The sequence below is a fragment of the Mastomys coucha genome, unplaced genomic scaffold, assembly GCF_008632895.1.
Source record: "Mastomys coucha isolate ucsf_1 unplaced genomic scaffold, UCSF_Mcou_1 pScaffold16, whole genome shotgun sequence".
NCBI classification, from domain to species: domain Eukaryota; kingdom Metazoa; phylum Chordata; class Mammalia; order Rodentia; family Muridae; genus Mastomys; species Mastomys coucha.
This window is the reverse complement of record NW_022196898.1, coordinates 54184577-54199172: the sequence shown is the minus strand read 5'-3', so window position 1 is coordinate 54199172 and position 14596 is coordinate 54184577. Positions and strand designations below refer to the sequence as shown.

The following is a 14596-nucleotide window of genomic DNA, read 5'->3' as shown; positions in this document are numbered from 1 at the left end:
CCCAACTAAAACAGAAGTAGAGGCTCACAGCCATCCATTGGACTGAGTACAGGGTCCCCAAAGAAGGAGCTACAGAAAGGACCCAAAAAGTTGAAGGTTTTGCAGCATCTTAGGACGAATAACAATATGAACAAAGTAGTACCCTCAGAGCTTCCAGGGACTAAAATTCCCACCAAAGAGTACACATGGGGGAAATCATGGCTCCAGTAGCATGTGTACAGCAGAGGATGGCCAAGTCGGTCATCAATGGGAGGAGAGGACCTTGGCCCTGTGAAGGTTCTATGCCCCCTTGTAGGGGAAGCCAGGGCCAGTAAGCAGATGAGGGTGGGATTGTGAGCAGGGGGAGGGGAGACGGAACAGGGAATTGTTTTAGTTTTTGGTTTCTTTATTTTATTTTATTTTATTTCATTTTATTTTATTTTGGAAGGGAACCCAGGAAAGGAGATATTGTAAATAAAGAAAAAAAGATCTAATAAAAAAAGATTCAAAAAAAATTTGGAACTTATGAGTAGAACTATCAGATTTACCTATTGATAAGGCGAATTTAAGTTCTCTGATACAGAACTACTTGTGGAATTGGATGGGGGTAGTGCTTAAATAATATTATGTATATTCCTGATGGATTTAGACTTCATCCAAAGGTCATCACGGCAGAGTATATATCTACTTGACTATAAAAACATGTATAAAATGCCACGAGCATTTTACAAGTGAATGCCATATAATTGTAAAGCTACATGATGCAGGGACAGCAAATGATAACAAAACTGGTTTCATTTTATGAGGCATCTTAGGAAGGAATTTCTTCAGCCTCAAAACAGGGAAGGAAACTCATAAGGAGTCATTCCAGATCTTCCAAATCTACAATCCCAGGAAGTGCACAAGTAGTACTGAGACCTCATAAAGCAGGAATGAATGTACTGGAATCAACTGGAATACTGGAGTCACTGAGGCAAAATTTGGAAGATATCAGTATTGTACACAAATTTTTTTCCTGCATTCTGAGCATGTATGAAACACCAAGTGTTGCCTTCTCACAATCTCCTCCCTCATGCAGAAGCATTTATGTAGAGAGAATTTAGAAAGAATATTAGAATTAGCATTACTCCCACAGGCACTTTCAAAAACATAGCCCACAATCAGATGACATCAAACAGGAACACATGATTTGCTCAAAATGACACACTGAACACCTGGGATGGTAATGCTTTGAATGTGGATTTTATTTTAAATGCTAGGCAAGAATGAGAAAGCCTTTGAAGAAGCATGGGAGAAAAATCAGAACTTCAAGAAAGCTGAAAGGTGAAGACCCTACTGTCTGCATCACAGCTGGTGCTGAAGGGAAGACCCCCATTGCAGCTGAGTTGTGCTGGTGTTGTCTCAATTCAGGCTGGAGCAGAAGTATGGGAGAGTCACATAGAAGCCACCATTGCAATGCTACTGATCTTGAATTTATTCTCACAATTGAAGTCCAAATACTGTCTAAAGTTCCTCATTGTAAGAGCCCTTATTACCTGAAACATAAAGCACAAGAACAAAGTGGGATCCTGGAGAGAAGGAAGAATATTCTAGAACTGAATGAAGTATGAGCATGATGGAATGCAATGGAGATGCAATTAACTTCAAACCTTCTCATGTTAGATAAGAGGTTTAATAAAAGAAGCCAAATACTGGGGGGGAAACTTACCACATAAATCAAGGTTTTATTAGTTCCAATTTTTCAGTGGCTATCCCACAGAATGTTAAATTTATGATAAAATTCACTTCCTTTACCAACATTGTCACTAACATGATTTCACATGTAGCTAGTGAGAAACAAGTCTGATAAAATCTCAGTATGCGCTCTTCATCAGAGAGAATATATAGAGTCATATACATTGCAATTTTATTGAAGTTTGTCTTGAAAGGGTCAGGGTAACACTCTAATGGACATTGTTAAAGAGTTGAAGTATCTGCAGCTGGCAAAATCATGCTTTTGACAAAGCATGAAGAAAACCATAGTCTAGACATCTGAAACAGCCCCAGATTAAAACAAAAACGTGTTTCCATAATATATTTATATTTCTAAGAAAATCAAAATCCTCACTACATCCCACCTCCATCCACAATATACATGTTTGAAATAAGTATATATTACAAATTATTAGATTCAAAGAGATTGGAGAAAAAAGAAACTGTCTCTCATCTTGCAAAGTGTAAAAATTCTTCCTGGCCTTGAGGATGGGCTTCTCAATGCTATATTTGAGTTGATGAAGGGTATTTTATATCAACAACAAAATCCTGCTCTCACTTACTTGCTGTAAGCAATTGGAAAGCAGTTTTTAAGACTGTAGTCAAAGGAAACTTTTCATTGTGTTGGTTACAGAAAGTACCAGTGAAGTCATCCATATCCAGGGTCCAGATCATAGCACCTCCAAAATTGTTCTCCTTGAGCCACTGAGCCTGTTTGAAAAGTGAACATGAGACATATGGTTACCTGTGAGTCAGTGCTAAGATCCCAGCACATCTAATTGACTGAGCTTACCTTCTTCTGGAAGCTCTGGATATTATCATAGCCAACCCACTCTTTGTTCTTAAAAGCATAGGGCACTTCCTGATTGGCATTCCATTTCTCAGTGGCTCCCTGGCTCAGGAAGCTGCAAATCTTTAAACATTCAGCAGATTCAAATGTTTGAAGATCAATACCAAAGAAGAAAAATGACATGAACTTTGCTTTTCTTCCTTTATATTCCCTTTAGAGATGTTACTCTGTTTCCTAAGTAAATTTATTTCACTAAAAGAAAATGGAGACAATGTTCTTTACCCCTGATAGGAATGACATACAGGCCTTAGCTCAGGTTCAGAAAGTGATCTATCTTCAATTTAGGTCTTTCTTGTGCTCTTACTCTTATATTTTTCCATTCTGACAAAGTCGAGAACTATAAATAAGACATTCTACAAACTAATAATCTCCTTCCCAGGCCTACTTCAGGTTGAGATTCTAGGAGTCATGATCCACAGATCTGAGTACTATTCATAGCATGTACTTGCAATATGTGATTTCATTTTCATATGTAGCAGTGGCAACAGTACACAAGGGAAAACTCATCAAACAAAGCTGGAACACAAAGGAATTGTGAAGATATGGATATTTTCATATTCATATATGTCATTCTTATATACAAGTATGCTTTCACAACCCACAAAGTTCCTATTTGACATGACAGGTAATTATTTGTATTGTATCTACAGTCTTCTTAACATACTTAATAATATGATCTAGAGTAAGAAGAAATTTTATATTACCTAAAGTGCTGCTATGAATTATTAATACGTAAATATAATAAAAATAACATAATTTCATACATTCATTCAAGTTAAGGTATGTTGATACTGGACATGATAATTATTTGCTTTTAGCAGATTTTTGCTCCCAGTTGAAAGAACTGGGAAAGCAATTCACTGACAATTCTACAATAACTTACTGACCTCATAGTAGGCCAAAATTCCTGCTTCGTTTGTGTATCTCCCTGGTAGGCCAGCACTACTGGTAAGGGCACCAATTCCATTATCAGAGGGGTCCCTCAAGGTGAAGGTATGCCCATATGTTGGGAATCCAACAATGAGCTTCTCAGGAGCACAACCATTGTACTTCCAGTAGGACATGATGTTATCCTGTAGGAGAAGATGTTTAGTTGTAGGTTGAGAGCCGCTGGTGATTTGGGTTTACTTAGGTGAGTTGCCTGTTCAGAAAGCTCAAATTATATAATGTTAATGAAAAGATGCATTCTAAAATATATCTCTAAATTATAGTTTTTCAAATATTCTAAGTAGCTTAAGATGTCTTCAGAAGCTCAGCAAGTGAACAGTATACATGAATCTATCAAGATATAGAACACATCAAATTTTCCTTTGAGTATTTGTAGCATCTTACCACATTGAGGTAGGGGCTGATGTCATGGTCAAATGAAGATGCAAAGAGGGGACTGTTTTCTCCAGTATAGCCATCCTTGGGGGTATGAAGACTATATGTCATAACCTGAATATAATCAAGGGACCTGAAAAAATGAAAATTCTAAGAATCATAATTCATTTTGCTCAAATTTTTAGAAGCCCTTCATTGTTCCATTTCCAATACATTAAGACTTCAAACTTTCTACTGCATCTACTTCCATTTTCTACTTTAATTTTACCTATATAGTAGGGATGTGGAAATGAACATTCTTATATTTATATCTCATATGTGTTGAAGTCAGCATAGAGACTTTAGGGAAGAGAGTGGTTTAAGAAAAATGCAAATTACACAAAGAATACTCATTTCAATATAATATCTTGTAAGCTAAGTAAAAATACAAAGCAAAGTTTGAACAGAGGAACAAAAACTGGATATAAAATACAAGAAGACATAGTGTGTTAAACAAATGAGTCAGAGACTGGTATGAGATACTTCCCGACAAATTATAGGGTCACATATATATATCAGAGATACCCAAAACAACCCAGCATGTTACCATTTGTCATTGATGATTACTGAAACTTAATGCTAATTACTATTATTTACTTACTATTGAATATGGCTAACATTAACTCTAGACAGGAAAGTCAACCTAAATTTGACAGTGCAAGCTCTCTTACTGGGAGCATGCATACATCATGTTAAAATATGCTATGATATTTGATAGGAAAGAAAGACAATATAACAGTCGTGTTACGCAGTGGAAATCATCATATTATATAGTATATGTTACATGTTTCAGATAATTTGCTCATTTTAGTGGGTAGTGATTCATGCAGATACTCATTATTGTTTAAAGTACAAAAGCTAAGTAACTTTGATTCCTCAATAGTGAAACAGACATGTATATTAGAACATCTCAGCTTCCAACCTCAATCAATGTCCTTAAGATGAGAGCATAAAAAGAACTTATGTGGTGGTTACTGTTATGTGCTGACTTCTGGACAACAGGCAGTTGTTGGAAACAGTATCTCATATCCTGGAATATAAGTACAAGATCTACACAGGATCAAGCCAGAAAAAATAAAGCATTGATGGCTCAGTACTTATCCCAAGCAAAAACATTGTGGAGAAGTTATTGATAATTGTAGAATGATGAAACAAAAAACCTCAGATTTTCTTGGGAAGGTGTCTGTGAAACTGTGGCTAACAACACATCCATGTACACATAGACAAAACTGACTAGATCTGAGTCTTATGAAGATATGAACAACCCAAAACTGGAAACATGAAATCCAGTGAGTTAAAAGGTGTATATTTTAAGGAAGACATGGAGGGAGACATTAATTTAAAAATGATCAAAATACATCAGGTAAAAGCAGAAAACATTTAAAGAATAAAAAACTTATTTAAAATTTCAAATACAATTCATTCTGATGCCAAGATAGGTCAAACACTCTCCTTCCATGCACCATTCTTAGAACACTAGAGCGCCAAATAAGACAAAGGAAGATATGTGTTCAGTGTAATTACCCACGGAAATTCTGAAAATGGATTCCCACTTACTGTGACAATTCTGGGATTTTATACCCAGAGTCAATGGTTGAGATGATACCAGATACTGTAGCAGTAATTAACAGCCTGGTCCTCCGATACTCTGTGGATTCATTCTCAAAAGCTTTACGCATTTCCTACAAAAAATTATGCAATATTGCTATTTCATGTTTATTTTAGGTTTTCTGCAAAATATTTTCATAGTACTAAAAGAATATCTTGGGACATAGTCTTGTTTTATCTTGAATTACTCTCTGTTAATATCCCAATAATTTCATACTAAATGAATATATGCCATAGTAGCATGTGAAAACATTCAAAATTTTCATAAAGTCCAAGAGTCATGGCCAGAATCCAGGACTCAAGATCTTTCTTCTTAGAGATACTCTTGAATTCAGCTCCCTGATAATGACTTTCAGCCTTGGTCTGCATCCATTTCCAGAACTGTAGAGAGCTGCTTGTATTGTTGAATCAATGACCCCACATAGGTACCTCGTTCTGTTTATTGATATTCTGAAGTGATGGGCTAAAAGGGTAGTAAGATCTGAATAACAGGTTGAAATCCATGCCCAATGTACTCAGCCAGAGTTATGTATAATTCTAATATCATCTTCCCATTTTTATTATCTCTCATCAGTGGTGTGTGTGTGTGTGTGTGTGTGTGTGTGTGTGTGTGTGTGTGTGTGTGTGTGGTTGGGAAAAAAATCCAGATATTTTTTCCTAGAGAACATCTCCAGACTTTACCATGTATGAACCAAGTCAAGTGACCAGAAAATACACTGATAAAAGAGGCATAAGAAGAGTAAGAGCCAGCAGAAAGAATGGAAACAGACAACAGACAGGAGATTGGGGGGCACCCTGCAGAATGTACCAGATTCCTGGGAGACTTCTGGGTCTGTGTTCATTCAGAGATGATGCACCTATCCTTCAAGAGACTGGAAACCCAAGGAGTTTAGAGGTCAGGTGGGGTTTGGTGGAGACATCCACGTGAAGAAAGATGTGTGAGGAGAAGGTATGGGATGTAGAACAGTCAGAGGGTACATGAGGGAGGGAATAAAACATGGAGTATTAAAAATAAATTAATTAATAAAATAACCCAAAAAAGAAGAGTGTTATAAGTGTCTCCAAATATTAATTGCATCAAATGACATGTGGTTGCTTTAATTTTGTCTAGGGATATAAAATCACCTAGAAACAATGGCTGGAAGATGTCAATTTTGCAAAAAGTTTTGGTTCATTTTATTATTTACATGCTATTTATATCATAACTATTGAACATTAGCTTTGAGTCATTGACTGGGTACTTAATATTGAAAGTTTTCAGAGAATGGGTAAATATCTAGTCATCAGATGGTTAATTAAAATAATTTGTTACTGAGTTTAACTGTGTAGTTCAGAGTTAGAGCAATCATACATACACACAAACAAACATATATAATAGAATATATGTATTTTATATGTGTATATATATAAAATAGAATATATATAATAGAAGGAAAAGTGTTTTAAAAACTTCTCCATATATTCTATTGATATTTGCTAGGATATTACTACTCTTATTGATACCTTCAATAGTTCAAAAGTTGAAGTCTGTTCCTAAATCATAAAATTTATATCAACTTTTATTCAGTATATAGTTTTCATGCACACACCACATGTTCTCTATTTTCATAGGTAAAAGAATCAGTTCTTCTCACTCCAAATCAACTCTTACTCTATTTTATTCTCAGGAAAGTAACATATTCTGACACTGTCTTTTATTCTAAAAACTGGGTGGTTTTTTCAACACTAACACAAATTGGCTTCTGGTTATCATTAAGTTTTAAGGTCTCTGTGTTTATGCCTTCTCTTTTACAAAACCACTGTTTGTCTCTGATAACTTAACTCCTAATTTACCTTAGGAGCTTTCTACTGAATCATTGGCTTCACACTCTAATATTTCTAGTTAATATAAGAATACCCATTCAAAAAGAAGTTTGTCCTATTGGTCTGCCACATACAACCCTTCAAAGTATCTCAAGTTCTTCCAAGAGAATTACATATCTGATTCTATCTATAAAGCACCCAATATTCTGAAACTTGGCATATATGTACATTTACCTGTCTCACAACAAGATTTGCTCATTAATCTCCACTTCTTCATTCTGACAAATTCATGCTTACTTACATTTAACAACAGTCTTATTCTCATACTGAATTCAAGTATTATTCTCACTCTAAAGCTCTTTCTGATCCTCCTTCATCCAGAGTCAATTACTCACATGATTGAGTTTCTTTTGAACCCTCTTGACCTTTCTATGTCTGTTATCAAGATGGGCTTCAATTATTGCCTATGTAACAGTGTTCTGCCTTAGTTTTATAAAATTTGATGCAAAAGCTTCTGATTAAGCCTATGCCCTTTAACTACCATTGAGCAAACAATATTCAGAAACACTATACTTTCTGACACAATTGTTATCAGGTTTTACCTATGTACAGAAACAATAAAATTACGTATGATAGTGTTATCTAAGTGGTCCTTGTAAAGGTATTAAAGTCTTTTCTATACATTAGTTCTTTGTCTATAATGAAAATACGTTAATGACTCTGAACTCACATCATATACACCACAAAAAGATATATGATGATTCTTCACCTTCATGTAGTATTACTTATGTTTGTTGTATAATGAGTGGTATTTGAGGAACTGTACAATACTAACATCACCTAATTCTAAAGTCAAGAATGGTTTCTGCGAGAAGAAACCAATTCATCCTAGAAAGGAGAGAGTTTCAATCTCTAGGACAAAAGACACTTGAGGACTGCCCCACCTTCACTAGGACAGTGAAGAGATGCTTGTCCTTCGGTGGACTTCCACGGGACCCAGGATACCGCCAGTCCAGATTCAGCCCATCAAATTCATGGTCACGAAGAAATTTGATGACTGACTGAATGAATACCTGACGGTTCTGAGCAGTAGAGACCATGACACTGAACCTGAGAGAGGCCAAAATAAAAAAGAGTATCTATGTGAAATTACCACATTGGAAGAAGAATCTCCATAGCTAATTTCAGATTCTGAAAGATCAGATTTTTGTGTTCTTCATCAAGGCTGCCTTCTTTGTGCTCAGCCTCCCTTGCATTCAAAGCACCTGTCAGAATGGCACTTCAGCATCACCTTTGTTTCTCTGTGCTGCCTTAGCTACTAACATGTTGCCCCTTTTATGTATAAAAGCTTTCCAACCTCGTTGATCAATCACACACTGCCTTAAAGTACACTCTAGTTCACATTAACTCAAAGAATGCTTTTTTCTACATGAGGAGCCCTCAATACAGTTCGTGAACAGGTAGAAAGAAGCAACACCTGACCCTCCTTTGACCTGGAGGATTTAAAATCTTTAAGAAACAGCTCTTTGTGGTAGTTAAAGAATGCTAGGAAGATGACATCCAGAATACCTAAACAAATTAAAACTTGTGATATCCACATATATGTTCCATTTAATTGGAACACCTACTGAAATAAATTTGAACTATCCTATTTACCCAATATACACTATCAATCTTTTTCATGAATGTGAAGTAATGCACTGAGTTTGTATTGCCATAGCTTTCTTTATACTAAAAACTAGCACTAGTACATGTGGACAACACTTACGGGACAGATCCAAGATTCCAGCCTCCAATAGCCAGGAGAGTTTTCAGCTCTGGGTTTCTTAAAAACAACAATAAAAACGTCTTGGTTTCCTTTATGTAAACTAGCAATGTTATTTCCATATTCTTGATATTATTTTGTGCTGTGTTGCCATGAAAATAAACATTCCAGTTTAATTTTACATTACTTTTGAAAATTTTATATTAAAATTATTTGTTACACTTTTACTGAAGGGTTTCTAAAAAAGGTTCTCAACATAAGTTTACTATACAATGTATTGACTGCATATCTATGTCACAATTTCATGACATAGTTAAACTCATACATTTCATGATCACTTAAAATAACAGACTTTTTGGCCATATTCATGTCTGAACTTCCATAAGTGAATACAAATCAATCTTTCTGGAAGTGCACATCCTTATGGGAATAGTTGTTTTAAGACAATATTTTCCAACTAATTATGATCAGTAGTCATGCAAAGACATTAGATTTATAGACTTCTTGCCCCTTCCTTAGAGATTAAGATTCTATGGTCTGGAGTTGGGGCAGATATTGCTATTAGTTCTTCACTTAATTTTGATGCAAGACAATTAAAGAATAAATGTCTAGAAAAATTTTTCATAAGAGTCTTCAAGCTCCATCCACTCCTTGGGGCTGTGGGTATATGCATCTGTCTGAGTCAGGTGGTAGATGCAACATCTCAGAGGACAGCCATGCTGAACTCGTGTCTCAAGCACAACAGAGTATCATTAATAATCTCAGGTACTGTTGCTTGCCCATGGCAAGGGGACTCTTATTTTGAAGAATAGGAAGAAGGATTGCATTCCCTAAGGGGATAAGATCTCCACAGGAAGACCAACAGAATGAACTAACCTGTACCATTGGGGTTCTTAGACGGAACCGTCAACCAAAGAACATACATGGGCTGGACCTAAGCCTCCTGGCACATATGCAGCAGATGTGTAGCTTGGTCTTCATGTAGTTTCTCAACAACTGGTGTGGGGATATCCTAAAAGCTGTTCCCTATACATAGGCTAAGCTCATCTAGTGGAGCTGCCTACGTACTCTAGCCTCACTGGAAACTTAAGGTGCCAGGTAGGGGGATGGCCCGCTCAGAGGAGAAAGGGCTGGGGGTTGGGAGAGGGATTATAGGAAGTGGTAAATGGGAGAGATGCAGAGTGGGCTGTACAGTGAATAATTTAAATAAATAAAATAAATTATAAAAGTCAAGATAATTCCTCTACATGCATTTATTTGCATTTTGGAATCATAACTTAGATTCTTCCAAGTGAAAGTGCTGTTTCTAGTGGTAGTAATTACTGATTTTTGCTTGAAGGAATGGCGATGGAGCAGAGATTACAGGTATGGCCAACCAATGACTAGCCCAACCTGAGACACATACCAAGGAAGAAAGCCCTATACATAGACCTACAATACTATTGGAGCACAAAAAGAATGAAGACTGCTTTTACAAATCTGTTTTGTTTTCATCTGGTCAAATTTATGTGAAGTATAAAAGTTGACTTAAAGATAAATAGAATATTGTGTGACTTAAGGATGCCAGCTAAAATTTTCAAACACATAGAAAGTGAACAAACATAGAATGGTGATATTCACCAAATGGTAGGAAGACATTAAACAGAGAAAATATGTCCTAACTTTAAATATGTATAAAATATATGTGCAAGAATAAAAGATAAGAAATTTTACCACATTCAGTAGGAGTGAGTTGACATATGCATAATTGACACCATAAGTCATTGTTCAATGTAGATAGAATACAAAGGCCAAATATAATAAAAACATTCAGACTGTTTCAATTTAAGATAAAAAAAAATCTACTGGCAAATTGTCAGCTCAAACACACTAATTCTGAGCTACACTTAAATAAGCATTGAGATGTGGCAACTATTGACACACAGATTCCAAGCCAAAGAGAGATCTCTTCCCTGGTATTTCTTACCTAATCTTTCTCTTACCTGGTTTTCAGAGCATTTAATTCTCCATACTCCTTTGAGTCCTCTGGATTTATCATGGTGATCTCATTGTTCTGCATCCCAGCATATGCATAAATCAGATGAGTACATAAGAAGGGGTCAATGTTACCAGGTTTGAAACTCCCCAAGCCAGGACGGTCCTTGGCCCAGCTGGTATAATAGCACATCAGCTGGTAGGCAGAACCTAGGGAAAGTATTATTTAAAAAATACCCTAATATAAATACCAGTACATTTGCTTACAATTTTGCATGCCTCTTTTACTTGCCATGCTTCTTCCATCAGCTATATAGGATGTTTCAAATCAATAATTGTTCAATTATTGATAATTAATGGAGATTTTTTCATCAAAGCTTAGGTAAACAATAGAGCCTCTTATGAAAACAAGCCCAGAAACTGCCAGTTGCAAAACTCTCACCAACTCACTAGAGATCAGAGCCGTGAGAGCTGAGATGAGTCTACAACAATCAAAGCCAACCCATCTGTTTTGTCCAAGGAAATTATCTCTTAACATTTTTGGCCAATAAATCAATAGGACAAACCAATATGAAACTGAATCATGATAGGCAGACAATTGCATTGGGAATCATTAATCAGGATTACAGACATACTGAAATAAGGTTTTTGCCAATAACTCACCCAACTGAACATTCAGCACAATGGCCAAACCTAGAGAGGAAAGAAACATTTTCTCTGGGTCAGTTGCTGGAAACATTAGGATATAATTTGCAGTTCCTGAGGGCCATCATACTCACTATATATTATTCAATCCCCTAGAAACTTTATAGTCATACAAGGTGTTACCCTTGAAGTCATCATGCCATTCAAACTCCTCTTCACTGATTAGTAAAACCTGGCAATGTCCCACTTCGTCCTAGTTGTTACAAAATTTAAATATCTTTGCAAACAATATTGAATGAAATTACTCAGAAAATCATCTACTTAATGAGCAAACATACAGTAACAGTAGCCTCGGTCTCTAGAGCTACACTCCAGAGGCATCATGTGTTCTCCCAGCCAGGACAATATCTAAAATACATCATTCAATATCATTTGGAACTTTGCCAGTACTTGAAATTATATGTCAAGAGCATTTGCTGGAGAAAATACAATCTTTTGTTCCAAATGGTATTTTTAGCTCCAATGGAAACATTGAGGTTTAAGGATGTTTCTCTTTTCCTGTGTTCTTTAGCCATTTATATAAGGTGCCTCAGTATGTAGCCCAGGCTGACCTTCTAGTGAAGAGATTTCTGACTGTGTCTCATTAGTGCATAGATTTGGTCTTTGAATCATGATCATGAGGCTAGAACACAGTTTTGAAGAACTTGGCTTAAAATACCTAAATACATCTTTTTGGAAACTGAATGTTTCTTCCTGTGTTAACTTGAGTTATCACTGAAACAGGCCAATGGAGGATAGATAGAAACAATGTGAAAGGAGAAGGGCAAAGAAAGCTCAAATACCTCTTTCTCAGAATCTACTGCTCTTCATCTCTGAAAAACTTGTTCTAGGACAGTAACATGAAAATAAACAGAATAGGAATTTCAGGCAGGTGGTAAAGCATGAGGAACAGGATACTGAATGACTGAGAAAGAAGAAATTCAAGCCTTGAATGAAGGTGATCAATTACTGTTATGTCTCTGCTATCGGTGAAGGCTGAAATAATCTCTTACCCCATGAACTTATTAGAGTTAAGGAAGCACTGAATAAGTATAGAAATTTTTCAGTTACAAAGAATATAAAAGCATAGAGTTGTAGTGTCCAAATTGCATTCTTGTCAGATCCTGTGAGGGAAAAACTTCAGGCAAGACTGAAAGTCTATTTCAGATTATCAACTCACCTGTGGCAAGAATGAACTTGGCCATGGTGTCTTCAAGATTGCTTCTGGAGAGCTTCTACTGGCCTTTTATACTCTCTGAGATCATGATTTTCATAATGTTAAAAAATGGAAAGTTTGAAGCAGGAAGTCCTTGTGGGTAATCTTTTAATTCATAGCTTCATTCTGCTGAATATGCTCCCTTATTACATAAACATCACCTTTTATCACCTGTTCAGACAAAATAGTTATGTTTCCAAGAAGTGAGTATATCTTTACATTATGCATCAATCATCCTGCAAAAATCATCTTGGCAGTTCCCATTGACTCAGCATGTTTTTGGATATTGGAATTAATACTTATTGTATATATTTTATACCTAAGCAAATCACATTCACATTGAAAAGTAAACGAGTTGATTCCATGGAAGACACTGTGCTTCCTTCATTCACTTTCCTTAATCCTGAGATTATTATCTAAGTACTTTTTCATTTTATGTGCAACTCTCTGAACATTGTTCCAGTGGATTTTTTTAGGAGGAACTTTATGGGCCAATTGTGTTGCATCTCATATACCCAAGTACTTGCTAGTCCTTCCATTCTGTCTCTTCACTTACAGAATAAGGAAAACTACTCCCCCATTATACTAAATAAGGATGGTGATGTTAAAATGGAAATTTTATACCAATGACAGCCAAATAAATACCTTTAGAATTCTATATTTAAAATTCATTTCAATCCTCTCTTTCCAAACACCATGTGATACAATTTTTATTAATTTTGATTTCTACAAAATCATTTATATGGTGCCCTAAAAAATACCCTTTACATTCCACTCTTCAAGCTCTGTTCTCTGCCATGATTTTCAAGAGAACCCATTCTTCAAAGTTCAGATCAGGACCTCTCTTTTCCATCGAATAATATTCTCTTCCTCATAAGCCCTGTAGACATCCTATAACATAGTTTACCTGTCCTGATTGCAAAGGGTGGCATGCTGATACACAGCACTCGGGTTAAGGGCAAAAGTGTATTTTTCATAGAACATGGGCCCCTTGCCTAAGTTTATGGACAACCACATGATTGTCTCTATTTAAATCATTTTCTAATTTAAATTTACCTATTCAACCTAGAGTTATTAAGACACCACTGCTTATTTCTCATTCACAGAAGTATATAAATTTTGCAGCAATCCTCTCTGGAATGGTACTCATGTAAAATAATCGTTAATAAATTGTAAAAGCACTTATTTTATTTTAGAGTTAGGATGAGCACTTTATGTCTCTGTGTCATTTCTTATACTCTGAAAAAAAATGCCACTTAAGGCAGAAATGGTCTGTTTGGCTTTAAATTTCAAGTCATATGCCATTATTTTCAAGAAATCAGGAGGAACCTGAAACACACATCCACTGTCCAGACCTTAGAGTGAATAAAACATGACTCCTCATTTATTCTTACCTAACTATCTTCTGTAATTTAAACATTATCTAGAGAAATTCTATCTAGAAAATTGTATACCCACAATACACAGAGCATTATTTCACCAACTAATATAAAAGACATCCCATGAATATTCCACATGTCAAAGAGATGGAGGTAACCCTTCACTGTGACAAACGTCACACATGGTTTCAGGTTGTGTCAGCATGAAAGACAAAAATGAACAT

General features: G+C 35.8%; 1 protein-coding gene across 1 annotated transcript; it reads right to left on the bottom strand.

Moving 5' to 3' along the window:
• Positions 1-2229: 2229 nt before the first annotated feature.
• LOC116094238 (chitinase-like protein 3) lies at positions 2230-12982 on the bottom strand. The gene is made up of 10 exons (XM_031376148.1): positions 12958-12982; positions 11757-11786; positions 11102-11303; positions 9123-9179; positions 8299-8464; positions 5501-5625; positions 3914-4037; positions 3469-3654; positions 2525-2644; positions 2230-2442 (listed from the first exon to the last, which is right to left on the bottom strand). Exons 1-10 carry the CDS (start codon positions 12980-12982, stop codon positions 2287-2289), a joined length of 1191 nt encoding a protein of 396 aa, XP_031232008.1. The 3' UTR covers positions 2230-2286.
• Between the last annotated feature and the right edge of the window lie 1614 nt (positions 12983-14596).

Bases quoted from the DNA above. Each gene is read 5' to 3' on its own strand.
- LOC116094238 (XM_031376148.1), bottom strand. From the start codon at position 12,982: ATGGCCAAGTTCATTCTTGCCACAG. The intron at 11,787-12,957 runs GTGAGTTGATAA...TTTCCTCTCTAG, and splicing joins CAAGTTCATTCTTGCCACAG to GTTTGGCCATTGTGCTGAAT. The intron at 5,626-8,298 runs GTGGGGCAGTCC...AATTTTTTGTAG, and splicing joins TCTTCACTGTCCTAGTGAAG to GAAATGCGTAAAGCTTTTGA.